General features: G+C 40.4%; 1 protein-coding gene across 3 annotated transcripts in view; it reads right to left on the bottom strand.

The window, feature by feature from the left end:
• Positions 1-13,403, bottom strand: part of LOC135223494 (regulator of G-protein signaling 20-like) — a 320,193-nt gene extending 306,790 nt beyond the window's left edge. Inside the window, exon 1 of one of the 3 annotated variants that reach the window (XM_064261972.1) lies at positions 13,324-13,403. In XM_064261972.1, the coding sequence (XP_064118042.1) occupies positions 13,324-13,374 (51 nt within the window). In that variant the 5' untranslated portion in view covers positions 13,375-13,403. Of the gene's footprint in view, positions 1-5,472; positions 8,258-13,323 lie in introns of those variants that run through there. The other 2 variants (XM_064262148.1, XM_064262062.1) reach the window with 2 other exon arrangements.
• Positions 13,404-15,507: the final 2,104 nt, after the last annotated feature.

Consider the following 15,507-nt stretch of genomic DNA (forward strand, 5'->3'; position numbering starts at 1 on the left):
TTATGCGAGATATTTCAGATAAAAAAAACAAATTGTCAAAAATTATGTGAGATATTTGAGATAAATAAATAAACTTTCAAATATTATGCGAGATATTTGAGATAAATAAATAAACTGTCAAAAATTATGTGAGATATTTGAGATAAATAAATTATACTGTCAGAAATTGTGTGAGACATTTAGAATAAATAAAAATATCAGTGATGATTTGTGAAGGCTCTAGCTACCGTGTTAAGACACTGATTGCTTACAGACAATCTAAAAGGAAAAAAGATAAAAATTATGGTGAATTCGTCTCAACTCCTAAATGAAAAAGAAATAAATTCATTCAGGTTTGTTACCGAGTAACATCGCGCTATGTCATCCTGATATCAAGCAAGTTGCAAGCAAACACAATCATCTAAATTCTCAAATTGTAGTGAGTAAATCTAGAAGCAAGAATCCGTAAGAACACCAAATTAGATATTGCAAACAGTAGGTAAACTATGCAAAAATAACTTGACGTCGCTGAATATCAATATAAAACAAAAAAGATAAGCCGAACAAAAACAGAGAGAAAAAAAGGACAGGGAACTGAAGCAGATTAGATAAAAAGTGTGAGAAGCAACAACAAAAGATAAGGAAGAGCAAACCGAGCACGAGAAGCGGCAGAGAACAGGAAATAATCACCGAACAAAAGCAGACTCTGTAATAAGAGGCAACTTGGTGGTGCACATAATAGAAGTTTCCCGCATGAAGTCATAATGACCAAAATCCGGCGATTGCTACCAAGGCACGACGTGACCCTGAAAAAAAAAGGGACAAAACGCGCCGAAGTTTCTTCGGCGCAATTGAGTTTACTGCACAGCGTATAATGCTATATGAAACTCTCAGCTACGGTCCATGAAACTCTCATCCACAGCCCGGTGGCAAATTCCCCCGAGATGTATAATAGTATTGCCCAGGCCCGGTTGTTTTGCCATGTCGCTTAGGTTAGGTTAGGTTAGTTCACAATGGTTTCCCTAGAGCAGGGGTTTTCAACCTGGGGTACGCATACCCCAAGGGGTACGCCAAGGGTCTGTCAGGGGGTACGCACTCTCCATGGCACTCGAATGAATGTTAGATGCCGACCTTCAATGTGCTTTACCAAAATGTGCTCCTCGGCCAACTAGGATAGTTAATGAAAACAGTTTCAGCCATTTCATTAACTACCTTTGCAGGTGATGTAATAATAATGTATTTTGTTTTTGCAGCTTAGTACCATAACCTTAAAAATCTACTGCATAGCCAAAGATAAATAATTATTAAATTGTCTTTGTTTTTTTTATGGAATTCTTTATGTTTACAATATTATTGTTTATGTCGAGAGAGTTATGTTCTTACTTCCCCTCTACAGTTTTTCTGAGTTGGTTCTGTTTCCCATGTTATACAAAGTAAAGGAGGTACATACTGACATTACAAATACCCGAAAGGCTACGTGGGGAGGGAAAGGTTGAAAACCCCTGCCTAAGACTCAGGCATCTGGGTGTGGGAAACACGAAGAGATTGTTTCCAAGAAGAATCTATAGTTAGGTTTTAAGATATGGCGTCCCACTTTTTTAAGGGAAGGTTCCGGTACTTGGTTACATTTCGGGAATATGCAGCCCGGTGGTGGCCTGTATTGTCGGCACCTATAGCGGTGCCCAACGAACGATCATGGCCGATTCTAAGTAAATTGAAAAAACTACTGAGGCTAGAGGGCTGCAATTTGGTACGTTTGATGATTGGAGGGTGGATGATCGACATAGCAATTTACAGCTCTTTAGCCTCGTTAGTTTTTAAGGTCTGGGGACGGACGGACGGACGGACAAAAAACATTTCTCAATAGCCTTCTTTTGCATAAAATTAAAAAACCTGAAAACGAAAATGAATAAGGACCTAGACCAACTGGTACTTAATCTTCTCAATCTCGAGAGAGCCCCGAATGGTCCTTGCTACAATGCACAAAGCTTATTCTTCTTACATGGGTGACTAATAGTTAATCCACAGCAGATGCACGACCAGTGAAGGCAAAAAGTCTGACACATGACACTCTCCAGCACCTACAGCCTTCTATGACTTGACTTGATACCACTTGACGATGCTAGATCTAACAAAGTATGTGTACATAATATTTATATATATATATATATATATATATATATATTATATAAAGTGGTGTGTGTGTGTGTGTGTGTGTGTGTGTGTAGGATTAGAGTAAGGTTATAACTACGGACGTGACTCTTGAGGGCGTAGTAAAGAAGGTAATGAAAACGCTGAAGAGTGAAAAGACATCAAGAGTTAATCACAAAAGCAGTAGATATGACAACAGCAGGACGAAGACCTGTAGGAAGTCCCAGGAAATCGCTGGAAAATGGGAGAGAAGAAGACCTACACCACAAGGGAGTTCAGGCAGAGAAAGCTCAGGACTGAGAAGATAAAAAGACTCATTTCAAGTCTAACTCCAAAAAGGGAAAAGCTACGTAAAAAGATTTTATGATGATGATGACCAGTTAGGCCACAGATCTAACAAAATCTGGTGCTTCGAGTCCACCATCTTATCTGTGAATCATTGCAACAACATATTACGCTATCAATCCCTCATTGCAACATTTCATGCTACCAATCCACAAATATCATGTACATATGACACGTCAATATTTATCCTACTCCCAGCAAATAAACTCACCCATATATCCCGCATTTACAATTCATCAATCCGTCAATTGTTCATGATTCCATCACTCCATCAATTCACCAGTACCGCATGATTTTGATGCATTCGTCTGTCAACCAATTCCTGAGGCGTTCATGTACACTGGCAGAGGAACGATTTTCAAGAAAACCATCAACATAATTTCCTTTTCAAATTTTCTTCCTTGTGGAAAAGAAGATCAAGTACACCTATTCTACCTTTCAGGTAACCTAAATATACTGATGAAACCGGTTTGCAGTGGTTTCCTCCACATATTGCGCAAATTGATAGTCTAGTTCTTTCCTGGAAAAAGAAAATCATGGCAAAATTCTTATCTGATCTGAAATTACCTTTTTTCTTACATATTAACAAAACTGGTTAAATATGCGGTATATAACTGCAAAATTAATTTTAATCAGGCACACGATTGAAAACGTTTGGCCTGGAAAGTGTTTTATTTTGTTCCTCTTCCAAGATATCAACGAAACCTATAAAAATACTTTATATCCCTTCGTATATAATGCATATCATCGCAAACAATTGCGTGTTTAATGAAGAAAGGCAATACTAATGGAGAAATTACGCACAAAGAACTACTTTTTTATTTTTATACCTGACATCGTTTATATTTCCTTCCCTATTCACATGAAAACGGACAAGTATAGATCCTTCTGAATTGCTGAAAGATAATATCGTTTCTTCTCTGGCTAGAGGATATGCACATATCCCAAAATACTTATAAGTACACATACACACATGTATACATACATATATGTAATACACAGTATATATATATGTGTATATATATAATATATATATATATATATATATATATATATATACGTGCCTCAAGTTAAAAAATTTATTCAAATATCGAATATATACGAAGATTTATATTTATTACCACAACTCTCCCGACGAGCTTTGACCAGCGATTTGAATTCCCATCAAAGAGAGACCGATTCCTAGCAGATCACCTTGTAGCCACCTTCAGCCCTTCCTCCCACGCCCTTAACTTTTCATTAGGGTTATGAAAACGCGAACTAATCCATCGCCTTTAAAAAGAGGTTGCAAGGCGGGAAGGGTGGAGCCCCTCGTGCAAGGAAATATATTTTGACATTCAAATTGACCCAGGTCAATAGATTCGACTTCTACTTTGCCACCAGGATAGGCTGAGGGAGGAGAAGGGGTGGGGGGGAGAAGGGAGAGGAGGAGGAAAATAGGCGTGGGTCAGCCTACTCCTTCTGGGTAGCTTTAGGATAAGTTCAAGTTAGGTTACGCTGAGCTATTCCACGACTGATGCTGGGATATGATTATCTACTGTTGCAAAACACTAAAATTTACTACAGTGTTATTCGGTTTCTCAGCTAAATCGTTGGACTGACCTTATTGCACACTTCAATGTGAATTATGCAAATTTCAATGAAGACTGTAATATTGGAACCATTTCTTCCTTTTCAAATATAAATTTGTCAGAATACTATCCTCTAGATTTGCAGTACTTACTATATTAATGAATGCTTCTATATTTCCAAATACCTAGTCGTAATTGTGTTTATGTTCTTAAAATTGTAGCAAATTTACTTATTCTTTTTGGTGAATGCAATGAAATTCCAAACCCTCTTTCAATAATTTCTCTATAGGTCAAACGGTCTTATGACAAACAATAAACATAATCGTTTTCAACATTAGTATGTAACGCATTGCGTATCAAATTCAAATCTAGACAATATATTATACAATAATAATGAGCAGCAATTTCCCGTCCAATACACCTTGAAATAAAACATTAACGTGAGTGTAAGTGCGTGCCTATATTTGTGTGTGTGTATATATAATTATATATTATATATATATATATATATATATATATATATATATATATATATATATATATATATATATATATATATATATAGTGTGTGTATGTAATTTAATTATTTGGACATATAAAACATTAAATACGATTTACCTACGGCCACAAGAGTATAAAACGAAACACTGAAAGGCTACAGGAGTTTCTGAAGAAGTGAAGGTCTATCTAAGGCTTTCAAATAGAATTCGTCGGTATTATCTATAAAAAAAAAATACACACATTACACACTGAAAAAACATATTAGTACGAGTTTAATACATTACACTGAAATATATTATTAACTGTTAAAATCTAATGATGTCATAACGAATTTTAGCATACACATTATTACGTCGCCTAGTTTTTTAGAAGCGCAATGTAAAATTGGGCTAGACAGCCTATCTTCAACAAAATTCTTGAAAATCCCCTCAGGTATTAATACAAAAATTCATTTCTTCATGACTGGCTTTAAAAAACCCACAGATATTAAAACAAAAATTCATTTCTTTATGACTGGCTTTAAAAACCCCACAGATATTAAAACAAAAATTCATTTCTTCATGACTGGCTTCAAGTGAACTGCAAATAAACCAATATGATAAAGCCTTCATTAGTTGCATTCTGTGTGTGGATGAAAAGATAAACTCTAGATCATGGTATAAGCTTCAGGAAAAGTCCGCGACAATAACTTGACAATATCTTGTACTAATATTAAGGGCATCTTAATAACTAACAGTACAGTCCCTGCACAAAACAACAGTCTCTTGACAGAGGGAAGGAACCCGAGTGATATAAGTTAGAGAGCCTGGCATAAAACTTCTGACCGCAAAAATAAAAAAAAAATAAAAAAATCGGCCCTTCAGTCTATCCCAAGGAGCCTTTGAAGGAGCTTGGAAGAGGAAATAAAAAAGCTCAAGCAACTTACCTCTTAAAAAGCTTCTCTCAGAGTTATTTGATTTCTCGAGTACTTCCCTTCAGGTAAAAATATAACTGACCCTCTACCACCAGCCTCGTCTCCCGCTACCGTTGACAGGACGTGTCAGTCAGCAATCTTCTGAGGATCAGTATTTTTTTTTTCTTTTTCTGTAAACTATCTCACAGCAAAATCCCGTGATTGACTCGATCTTTATAATTATTCGTTAAACCAATTACTTTACATCACTTGTAACTTTTAGTCACTTGACTCACAACAGAGCCTCCTGTCACCATTATTGTCGTCAGTCTCGAGATCTGGCAATACGCGAAACACCGCAACACAAAAACTCCCCAAAGATACGACGGCACAGACAGTTTGGTTTCCTGAATTCACTTTCTTAGACGAACACAACGGCCCATGCCGCCTCTCTTCACTGGAGGTTTACAATCCGAGCGAACTCACGCAGCAGCAGAGATCATTTCCTAGCGATTATTTATCCTCTTTCACTCCTCGAGAACATCAGCCAGCGAGGATTTTTCTTCCTTTCTTTTTTTTTCTCTTGTCTCTCAAGGCGTTGCAATTCTTTTCTTCGTCCTTCTCTCGTGTCAGAATCACACGGGGAGGCTAGAATGTCATTTCCCCCTCTATTATTATTATTTTATTATTCTTTTGTTGAGCTCCACACTATCCAGGGGGTACTACGTGTATCATACAAAAGCATAAAAAGTATCCCACACCACATTCAACCCTCCCGCTGCACTTCGTTCAGCTTTATCTATCTCCCTTTGGTATTTAAAGATGTAGATGAGTTATTATCTTTTCGGCCTTACCTTAATTCTTATTCATTAATTTATTTCATATAATTATCCCTGAATCGTATCATTCATATCACCTCTTCGGCCTACTTTCTGCGGCGTTCTCTCGGTAGGCGCATTTATGATGGATGCTTCGATGACTGACGTTCGACGTCAAGCTAGGAAACAGAATCGGAGGTTCTTCAGGTCCTTCGCCCACAGGCATGGATGACGACGCCCTTTCGAAACGAATACTAGGGCGTCGCTCTGAGCGAGAGAGAGAGAGAGATTGAGGCAGAGAGAAAGAGAGAGAGAGAGAGAGAGAGGTCGGAGGGATGCAAGGGCTTTCCTTTTTGTCTCTCCGCCTTGCAATTCGTCAGAGACGAGGGAAAAATAGGGGCATTCGCCTGACAGCCCTTACGATCCGTCTTCGATGTTTGTTAGACCTTGGGTATACTTGATGACAGCTGAGTGTCTTTGTGTGTTCGCGCGCGCGCGTATCTCGCCAGCTGTGGGCCAGGCGACTCACTCAGGTTCCCTCCTGTAGGGGAGGACAGCGGAGTCAATACTTGAGGGCAGGAACCCCTAGGAGGGGCCTAGGAGGAGGAGGCAGGGGGGAAGGGATTCCCTGCCCTGCTGTGGTAAAGGTGGAATGTTAGTTTACCTCATTATGGTATTTTGAAGATGACTGAGGTTGGGCAGGGGCGGGGGCCACCCACACGCCCACCTCGGCTACACCACCCACCCAGGCCAACAACTACGGGCGGGTGTCCACGATGCGTGCGTGCGCCGGAGCCCACCCAACTGCCTGCCACAAGCCTTATCTCAACTCCTACCTCCCGCCACACACACACACACACGCATGCATACACACATACACACGCACAAGCACTCACTCACTCACACACTCACACACACACACTCACACACACACACTACCGACCAAAGGCCGTCTTTCCTTCCTCTTTACACCCACACCTATACCCCCACCCCTTCGGCACCTCTTCGATCTGGACACTCTTACTCAAGCCACGATTTGTGCCACTTGCTGACCAGAAGAGGAAGAACAGATACAGAGACTGATAAGAGGGATATTTCAAAAATTGGGCGAAGACGAAAGAGGCAGATGGGGGGTAATGAGTGGTGGGGGGGGGGGGGGGCGTGGAAAGAGCGAGAGAGGGAGAACAGAACCAACGGCAAAAGCACCACCAGTAGTTGGGTGGTGAGGAAAAGAGAAAGAGAGAGAGAGAGAGAGAGAGAAAGAGTGCGCGCGCGCGGCGCGGGAACAGGTGAGTCCGAGGCGCTCCTCCGGCACCACCAGCAGCAGCAGCAGGAGGGGATGGCCGTGGCGTTGGAGGTGATGGCGGTATCGTGTCCTAAACCACCGGATACCCGTCAGCTCTCCTGCCTACTACCTACGCCCTGCCCTCACTGCCTGCGACACCACCGCTGCCCACCACAATGGCACTGACACCACTTAATATATCAGACAATTTCTTCTTTTCTTCCCTTATATGACTATTATTATATGACTACTACTACTACTACTACTTCTTTTTTCCGTTATTTTTCTTCTTCTTCTTCTTCTTCTATATCTTGCGCCTCTTCACCTCTCAGATCCTCATTCCACCGATGCTAAATTTCCCCTCGTCGTCCCAGACGCCCTGGCATCATCATCGTGGCGTCACCACCTTCCCTGACCTCACTCGGGTCTCAGGTCAAGAAATCCTTTCAAAACAAACATGGAGGAATGTCGTGTCTGTCGGGTCCGGCGGCAGCAGCGCGGGACCCTGCTGCAAGGCGCGTGGAATGAACGGGAGCACCTGGCCAGGCCCCGGGCGCGGGCGAACTGAAAATCACGCGTGCCACACTCGCCCTGGCACTCCAAAACACTCTACTACCACCACCCGCACTTGCGCCAACCACCCTCACTGTCACCCCTACAGCAGCAGCCTCAGCAGCAGCAGCAGCAGCAGCAGCAGGCAATACGCGAACAGCTCGCTCGCTCGCTCGCTCGCTTGGACTCACTCTCTCCCTCTCTCTCTTTCTCCCACTCAAATGTGCAGATGCAACCAAATGACTCGAAAAGAGCTCTTTGCATGCAAAACAGTAAATGAGAGTGGCATCCGCCATAGCATCGGTCTATGTTTCGAAGACATGCTATTCTTCATTGAGGAAAATTACAAAAGATTGGGCAGTAAGTTAGCGACGTCGACGACCATACCAAAGACGATCTAGTAGGGGCTCGTGAGACCAGAGGGCCAACGCCGCCGACCCGAGCCAGCCAAGAGCAGCAGCTCTCTCTCTCTCTCTCTCTCTCTCTCTCTCTCTCTCTATCCTTTTAACCCTCACTCCGGCCCAACCTGTTCCTTCTCTCTCTCTCTCTCTCTCTCTCTCTCTCTCTCTCTCGTCCGCTCTACCTTCTTCCTGTGTGGCCATAGCCCTGGCAGTGGCAGTTGTTCCGTGGTCTTTAACTAGCTAACACATATGCACACACCGGATCTAATCTCACTCTTCAGTAACCCCGTTCATTTAATCACGAAATAACTAAGACTCTCTCTCTCTTCTCTCTCTCTCTCTCTCTCTCTCTCTCTCTCTCTCTCAAATCAAAAGATGGCTTACAAACTCACATGTACAAGTGTACAGATAAAAGTATACTATATATATATATATATATATATATATATATATATATATATATATATATATATATATATTATATTGCGCGCGCACGTACACACACACACATATATCAACACCTGTCAACATCTGTAACTACGAATATTTATCCATGAATGTACCTCTCTCACGGAGCCTAGCTTCACCAGGTGGCTGTATTCCTCTATTCCAATAATTCCTGATACGTGAAAACTGTGCCATGGGTAAAAAAAATATCGTTCCTCTCTCTCTCTCTCTCTCTCTCTCTCTCTCTCTCTCTCTCTCTCTCAACAATTCTATCGATCTGCTTCAAGAAAAGATGGTAGTCCATCATACCGCAAGCCCTGCTTTCGCTTCCCTCTTTTTAAAAATCTCTCTCTCTCTCTCTCTCTCTCTCTCTCTCTCTCTCTCTCTCTCTCTCCGTTACACAAAATGCTTTCAGGCAGTAGGTCACAAGACCCAGGTAAATCTATCATTCTCATTGTTTATGTCGAATTGAAGGTTCTATCCTTGCTTTCCGAGAAAAAAAAAGATAAAAATAGTACTACCATAATATGACCTACCAGTTCGTCTCCACTTAGGTAACAACTGTGAGCTTTCTAGAAACACTATATATCTACTACCAGGTCTCAAAACTTCCCCTTCCTCCTCAACACATTCCCTGGCGAAGTCACTGCGGGGGGAGGGGGAGGGGGAGGGGGAGGGTGGAGTAATATGAAACCAGCGACTAATTGCCTCGGCTGGAATTAGGAAAACATAAGGTGCAAAACCATCCTACGTGGACAAGATGCCCTTTCTGAAATACGGTCTCCCAACAGCTCCCTGCAACGCAGAAGCCGGAAACAACATCGCTCCGAAACTCACTCAAATTTGAGTTTCGTTTCATTTTTTGGGGAGTCTTCACAATTCTTGAAAATGAAATGCACCTAAACAGTTGTACTGTTATTATTATTATTATTATGCCACCACGATCATCGTATCATCATCATTATAATAATAATAATAGATATTAATAACAATAATAATTATAAACAGGAATCAACACAAGCTGGTAAAAGCATTACTACAAACTGTGGCCTACAAACCTCCCACGGAAGGCGCCTCGTAGAAATGGTGTACGGTTCACCAAAAGGGCTCGTCCCTGGGGAGGTAAGTCCGCCAAGTCATCTCGTGAAGTAGTTTGTATTCTCCAAAAAGGATGATAGTAAAATGGCCCCGAAGAGTTTCTTTGTGGAAGGGTTGCGTGATGTCACAAACGATCGTCCTCGTGGAAAGATGAGATCTCATATTCCCTCCTATGCGAGTCACTTGGGAGTCCAGGAATCCTTCGCCTTTGAGCATACGCCCACCTACTTTCCACGGCATCCGCCCACGCAAACGGATGCCAGTGTCTTAAAAGCTGAACGCTGCTACACACCCCCGCACGGCCCCGATCCCCCCCCCCCCCTCTCTCTCTCTCTCTCTCTCTCTCTCGTCTCTCTCCTCATCTTCTCTGCTCTCTCTCTCTCTCTCTCTCTCTCTCTGAGACCAAGCCCTACCTTCCAAGATCCCTTATTTGGACAAAATTCGTGGAGAGAATTTCTATTACTATCACAATTATTTTTCTTATCTTAAGGGTAGCTGAACCGCATACTCTTTCACCTGTAAAAGATTCTTAACATGACAAAATTGTCATTTTACATCCTTATCATAGGAAGCAGCAACTTCCACAATAACGAAAATTCATTTTCCAATTAATATTCTTTTTCAGCATTACGTAAACAACTATATTTCACAACATTTTCTTTCTTAAGACAGGCTAAAATACCTCTCCAATTAGCTGATAAGAAAAGAAAAAACAAAGGACACTAGGACGCTATAATGTCATCAAGGCCAACCATCCCCCTCCCCCACCGACCCCTTTTTTAAGTTATATCAGGGAATCAAGGAAAACCTTTCAGAGGCCCGTTCGTTTATCACATCTCGATGACCTCCTTTTCTGGAGATGTCGGGGGCATAATGCTTTCAGAAGCACCGCTAGTTAGAGCTTAGGAGCGTGTTTTTTCTTCATTAAGAGGCAAAGTAAGTAAGTTTCTGTCTCTTAGAGCACAAAACAAGTGATGTTCGCCTATGGCTTTTGTGATGTGTTGGTGTTGTGATGTTTGATTAGAAGCAATATATTATGAATGAGAATAACTTCCTTTTTATGGACAAAGTATTTTATAACGTATTGGTGAAATGAGTTATTGTTATAGATTAAAAACCACTGTTTTGTGCAAATCAAATATAAATATTGTATTACAACATATGTAATGTTTTGTCAGTAAAGAGTAATAATAAAAATAGGGATGCCTTCCCGCCTGCCTTGGTTTTTGGACTTAGGACAGCTATATAATAATCATGTTCTTTCTCGAGTACCGCTTTCAGCAGCACATGTACAAATAATTACATCCACGTGCAAGGCCCGTATACAGGCACACGCCCACATACACTACATATTTATTTCTTACCATACAGCTTTTTTCCCCTCAAGAGGGCGTAGAAGCCGTTCGTCTGACTTGGACCTGATAGAATATATGTCGCATAACCTCATTTTTTCATAGTAATAGAAAAAAAAAATGTCTCAAAAAATAAGTAGTCAACCACCTCTTGTAACAGTTAGCTAAAGTTTACTGTCCTCGTAATGAATTTTCGTTGCTAATTACACACACTTCTTCAGCAAGGGGGCTCACCACTGAGTTTGTACATCGCCCTCCGAAAATTCCGGCATCAGGGCAATCAGAGAATCAGATGTGAAAATGAAAAGTTTCCAGCTAGTTTTGAAAACGATAACTGTTAACTTTTTTCACAACTGCATTATCTTCGGGAGTTTCCTAGTTTCTCCGGGGATGGCTACCCGGCGTGAGCTAAGAGTAAGAGGTGCCAGTAAGGCACGTACGCCCGTCTTTCCACGAGACCCTTCGCCTTCCATTTCACAAGACGTATCTGAGGGCATCTGAAGGGAGGGCCGAGTCGATGACGTCATTTCCCTCTCTGGTGGTCGGCCACAAATAGGTTACTCGCCCCCACCCCCCCTCCTCGTCGTTACATACAATCGAGAATACTGACACATGCGTACATAGAACCATACTAAGGCACAGCTTAACATTTAACAATAAAAACGGAAGGCTGTACACTATACTTATTTAACATTGCAAAGAAAATAGTGCAACAATTTTGTTGCCTACACGCAGCAAACCCCAAAGATATGTGGACACAAATATAATTAGATATGGACAAAGAAAGAGGTAGTCCTTACCCACATACTGACTTTAAAAAACTGATGTGAATAGGCCATGCTACATGTATGCATCGGAGTTGTTTATCACTTGAATTTCCTGGGCTTTCCCGAATTCCAGAAGCACGAGATGGGTTTATCTCATTCTGGAAAATCAGATCCCACTATTTCTCCCCCATCTACTCTGTTTATCGAGGCAGGGCTATATATTGTTTAAAGGCATACTCAGTATGAAATAAATTCTCAGAGAGTCAAATTATCAACTGAGGTGCGAGTCCGATGTTTTCAACGACAAGAAACGACCAGTCGGTCAAACTCAGTTGTTTATTTTTTAAGATATGTGGATTTGTCCATGAAAGATCTGACTCGAAGACTTAGCACGTGCCACATAAACCTCTTGAGCAATCCCAATTCACCACTTTCATGGCCAACTTCACTACGATTATGATTCGGGTAACAATTTCAGTTATCAGAATCATTATTATATAACTTGTTGTTTCTGATGATGCAGTTGCGTCTTGTGCGTGATTCAAATACAGTTACTAACGACAGTACAATGATTTGTGTACAATCAAAACCTGAAAAAACTCTGAAATGACTATATTTTTTCGTGACCGAAATTCTATTCCCAATCCGAAGGATCTTCTGCCATATGCAATAATGAATATCGAATCAGAACGTATTAAAAAAGGTTAGTGAGGAATTTCGACCTGTTATGGCCAGGGAGCCAGTGGGCAGCAGCACTGTACTAATACGGAAGCTCTACACCGCGACCTGTGCTCCCTTCCTGCCTTCTACAATTAGATAAATACACGCCCTTAAAGGTACCATGCATACCAGCGAACATGCACACATACCTAACAGATCATACGTACATACACCTACGCACCATATGGAACCAGTGATAATGTGTGAAAAGTTAATTTTGCTTAAGGACCTGACAGGAAACTGTTGCCTTCTTGCTTATGTCTTAAAGTAGGAATAAGTTTGAATACATACCTCTTGAACAATGATTTCCAAGAGGTATTATTGAATATCTTAAAGGATGCACATGTGTATAAACATATATACAACTCACACAATATAAATAAAAAGAAATATCCAAGAACTGTCAATCTCAAATCAGTGTATATTATAACAATCAGTACGTACCTTTTCATTTGTTGAATACGATTCCACGTTTTGTATCTGTACGAAAACCATGGTTGTCTTCTCATCTTCGAAGGCACTCGGCAGCTACCTGTCAAAAAGGCAGATTGCGATTCACATCAGAACTTCTAGCAAAAACAAAGCACGATATAATTTATACAAAATACACCATGGGCAACAACAGCACATCCCTAGTTTTAAACACGACGTTAACTAACGTTCAGAGGCAATAAACGAATGACTTACTGAAACTTTCGAAGCCTATCATACCCACACGAAGCACACAATTCGTCAAATACTTAATCAGCGTAACATTTTATAAGACTCTTTAGCTTCACTTCTGTCTTGCAATATATATATATATATATATATATATATATATATATATATATATATATATATATATATATGTAAGGCCTAGGGTTTTTGATTAATAATATATTGTCCATGTATTCTCTGTGACCTATGGAATGTGGAGAACAGTCAGAAGCAACGACCTGAGAGTAGCTGATGAATGAGTATTCTGGGGATGGCGTGAGATAAAAATGCTTAGTTCGACAAGTCAATGCACGACAGTTTATGAACTCTTCTCAAAGTGCCTTTGTGAAACTGGATGCAACTAGTGTTGCGAGGCGCTAACGAACTGTGTGTTCGTATGTGCGTGTGCGCCTCTTCCCTTTAATAGTTTCATACGCAAGTCTATGGGAGGATTTTGATAGAGGATCTTGGAGACAAAGGCAAGATGCCGTGGCGTTCGCCGGGAGTTTTTTATTAACTGTGTTTATAGTGGTCCGGTTGCTTGGGTGAGTGTTGAAGTGTTTTAGCCGAAGGCTGGCTTATTATCTGTTTGACATTTTTTATGATAATATCCAATATTTAGTCATTGATTGTTAAGCTTGTGTGTGTACTTACCGGGATGTGTTCTGTATCTTTGAAACAGACGTTTCTGGCAGTTCTGGCGGTTTTGGCAGAACTGGGACAAAGAGTTCCCAGATGGGTGTAGACTTTTTGGTGACTAGACATTTTACTATTTCGGGGTTTTTTGAGTTAGTCTGTAAGACTGGATTACTTGATTATCCATTATTTATTCATTGTTAATAAACGTTAATGTTATGATGCGACTCTCTCATTTTCATTACCTGTTAGAATGGAGAGAAAGAGGTGGAGAGAGAGAGAGAGGTGTCGGTGCTAGAGAGAGAGAGAGAGATTCCTTGGAGAGAGAGAGAGAGAGAGAGAGATTGCCGAGAGAGAGAGGCTGTGTGTAATGCTGTGTGTTGGTTTGCCTTCCGTTTCGTGCTACACGCTTACCTAATGAATAATATGGGGGGGGGGGATTCATTACATATATATATATATATATATATATATATATATATATATATATATATATATATATATATATATATATATATAAAGGTAATGCCTAGGAGGAAAATGAAAACACGAGAACTGCCGAGGTCTTTCGGTCTTAACGACCCTTTACTTAAGGCAAGACTGATCAGAACAGAGAAAAACACATTACAAGTAGGTACAGTATACAAACGGACATTACAGGATTAACATAAGGTCCAATTCCCTTTAAAATTCACTGTTGTAATTGAAAATAACAATGTCATCCCTTTCCTAGATGTATTAATACATAGAGAGGCTTTCCAATGTAAATTCAGTATTTATAGGAAATCCACAAATAATTTAACATATTTACATTTTTATTCTGGTCACCTTCTTAATAATAAAATTTCAATTTTTTTCTTCCATGTTCTTACGTGCTTTGCGGATTACGAGTCCACAATATCTTGACCAAGAAATAGAATACATAAAAAAGATAGGAAATTATCTCTGCTACCCACCTCATCTAATTGATTTATGTTATCAAAAAGCTCACAAAAAGTTTTATAGCGCTGTTAATAATTAAAAAGAAACCCCTAAAAGTGTACTTAGCTTGCCTTACTTTCGTGGATTTGAAACCATAAAATCAATATTTAATTATTTAATGTTAATGTTGTGTTCTCTTATAACAATACCAATGAAGGTATGCTATTTAAGAATAGTCCCGTAACAAATAACAACGACATTTACAAAATTCCTTGTAAGGATTCCCCGTCTTTTTATGTAGGTCATCAAGCAAAAATTTAGATGTACGAATTAAGCAGCATATGTATTCAGTTAGAACAGCGCAGACTTCAG

The sequence above is a fragment of the Macrobrachium nipponense genome, chromosome 11 (genome assembly GCF_015104395.2).
Source record: "Macrobrachium nipponense isolate FS-2020 chromosome 11, ASM1510439v2, whole genome shotgun sequence".
Classification (NCBI taxonomy): domain Eukaryota; kingdom Metazoa; phylum Arthropoda; class Malacostraca; order Decapoda; family Palaemonidae; genus Macrobrachium; species Macrobrachium nipponense.